We start from the raw sequence: 2,101 nt of genomic DNA on the forward strand, positions 1-2,101 counted from the left end.
CGCCTCGGTTCGCGCTCGAGCTCTGTGCCCAACCCGGCAACTTCCGGAGTCCCAGGTAGGGAGGAGCCCCAGGTCGGCGATGCCAGCTGCCCAAACACTGAACTCACGGCCTCCGTGGAAAAAGCGGCCGGCCCAGGGTTCCCTCCCCTGCCTTGGGGTGCATCTGCTCAAAGTCTTCCAGCCCCTCCAGCAGAAATGGTGTGGGATCTGGGCCAGACCTCTCTTGCAGTGACTCAAAGCCGCCAGCAGTACTGGAAGGACAGGGTGGATGGCCCTTAGCCGCCTCCCTTTTGAAGGGAGGACCCATCACACCACCCAGGTGGCTTCAGTCCCGGGTGCTGTCATCTTTTCCCTGACTGCCCTCCACTTTGCTTCTCATACTCCCTCTGGTTTTCCTGCCTCCCTCTTCGGCAGTGGGATGCAGAGCTGGACCAAGGCCTCCGGGGTAAGTGACCCAAACTCCAAAGCAGCAGAGGCCATGGCATGCAGCGGGCAAGGGGGGACCTCCCCAGGGGTGAGCTTTCTGCTTAACCTGCCCATCACCCCCTACTTCCCCTGCTCCCCAGGCTCAGATGATGGGGGACAGGGCTAAAGACCGATAGGGTCTTGAGAGGCCAGAGCCTCTCCCGGCACTGGGACACTGCAGTGAGGCAGCGTGAGGACACCGGCCGTAGTGATGATAAACCACCGTGGCCCCATCGTGGCTGCCCCAGTTCCGGCAGGTGACAGGACTACAGGCTGGTGGCAGCCCAGACTGAGAAGTGGAAGCAAGCAAACCTCTCTCCGTCCCGAGGCACCTTCCCCCACTAGAAACACTCGGTCTCACTGGAAGTTCTGGACTCTGGTACGGCCACGTGTGGGTATGGAGAGGAGCCCCTGAGCCCTGAGCAGAGCCTCTCAGATGTGACACAGTGCTTCTGGGAGCTCAAATAACGGGGACTGCCGGGTGAGCTGGAGTTCTGACAGGAGGAACAGAAGCACCCAGCAAACATGTGGTCCTATCTGCACCCTCCTGCTTCCCCTTCCAGCAGTTTCCCTGGAGAGAGAGGACCCGTCCCCTGCCCCAGGACCCCCATCTCACCACCGTCAGCACGTAGGGTAGGCCAGGTGGCCACAGCAGCACCGTCTGTAACTCCACATCCGTGGTAGACACCAGCCGCCGAGGCCTGTGGCCCGATGGCTACCCAGCGCCCACGCCCCTTTGCCGGCTGCCCGGCGGGTGACAGTCCGACACCTTTCACTCTCCCCAGGCTTGTCTGCTTGGCATCCCCACGCAGCCTTTGAGAGATTTCATACTGGTTGTGGTATCGTTGCGGCCCCCGCATGGCCGTGTCTCAGAGCCCGCGGGGAACGGGCTGGTGGCGACGGGACTGGGGGTGGCTCACCCAGTGTCCTGGTGTCAGGACATTGCTGCATGTCCACTGTGCCGGAAAAGCCCGGGGAGAGCAGCAGGCTGAACAGGAACTCCTCGGTGTAGGCGCCCCCCTCCCCAGATGAGGGATGGGAAACTTGCTAGTGGAGGGGAAAGCCAATGGCACTTGAAGGGCCCACACTAGGCATTGCCCTTCTGTCCCTGGGTTTGGGGCTAGGGGCCCTGCTGAGCCTCCCAGCAGGCAGGCTCCCAGATCCCCTTGCGCCGGGCCTCATGGCTGCTCACCCTGACCAGCCACCTGTGTCCCTTCTCTCCTCAGGAAGAGCTCTGCCATCGAGGAGCACAGCACAGGGCCAGGCCTGGCCCATGGGCCCTTCTCCGGTCGCCCCGACAGCACCAGTGGGGCTGTTCTCCTAAGCGGCGGAGGGCCCGGGTACACCGTCCTCTCGGAGGAGCCATGGTGTTCAGAAGGGGCAGGAGCAGTTCCCAGGGGTGGCCCAGCCTGGGAGGGGGGGGCGGTTGCCGAGGCCCCCTAGGCGTGCTCAGGGCCTCCTTGCTGCTGGTCAGCCTGCCTCTGGGGGCCAGGGGAACGGGCGGTACCAACCTCAGCGCAGCTCTGGGCCACACTGTGCCACCGACAGGGGGCCGCTACTTGAGCATCGGGGATGGCTCCGTGATGGAGTTTGAGTTCCCAGAGGAGAGCGAGGGCATCATTGTGATCTCGAGCCC

The 2,101-nt window shown here is 63.5% G+C and overlaps 1 protein-coding gene across 1 annotated transcript in view; it reads left to right on the forward strand.

Annotated features, from left to right (window-relative positions):
* Positions 1 to 1,691: 1,691 nt before the first annotated feature.
* SLC10A3 (solute carrier family 10 member 3) overlaps positions 1,692 to 2,101 on the forward strand; it is a 2,108-nt gene continuing 1,698 nt past the window's right edge. Inside the window, exon 1 of the mRNA XM_077761744.1 lies at positions 1,692 to 2,094. Within this exon, the coding sequence (XP_077617870.1) occupies positions 1,830 to 2,094 (265 nt within the window). The 5' untranslated portion in view covers positions 1,692 to 1,829. The remainder of the gene's footprint in view (positions 2,095 to 2,101) is intronic.

This window comes from Crocuta crocuta, unplaced genomic scaffold (assembly GCF_008692635.1).
Source record: "Crocuta crocuta isolate KB4526 unplaced genomic scaffold, BGI_CrCroc_1.0 scaffold839, whole genome shotgun sequence".
Lineage (NCBI taxonomy): Eukaryota > Metazoa > Chordata > Mammalia > Carnivora > Hyaenidae > Crocuta > Crocuta crocuta.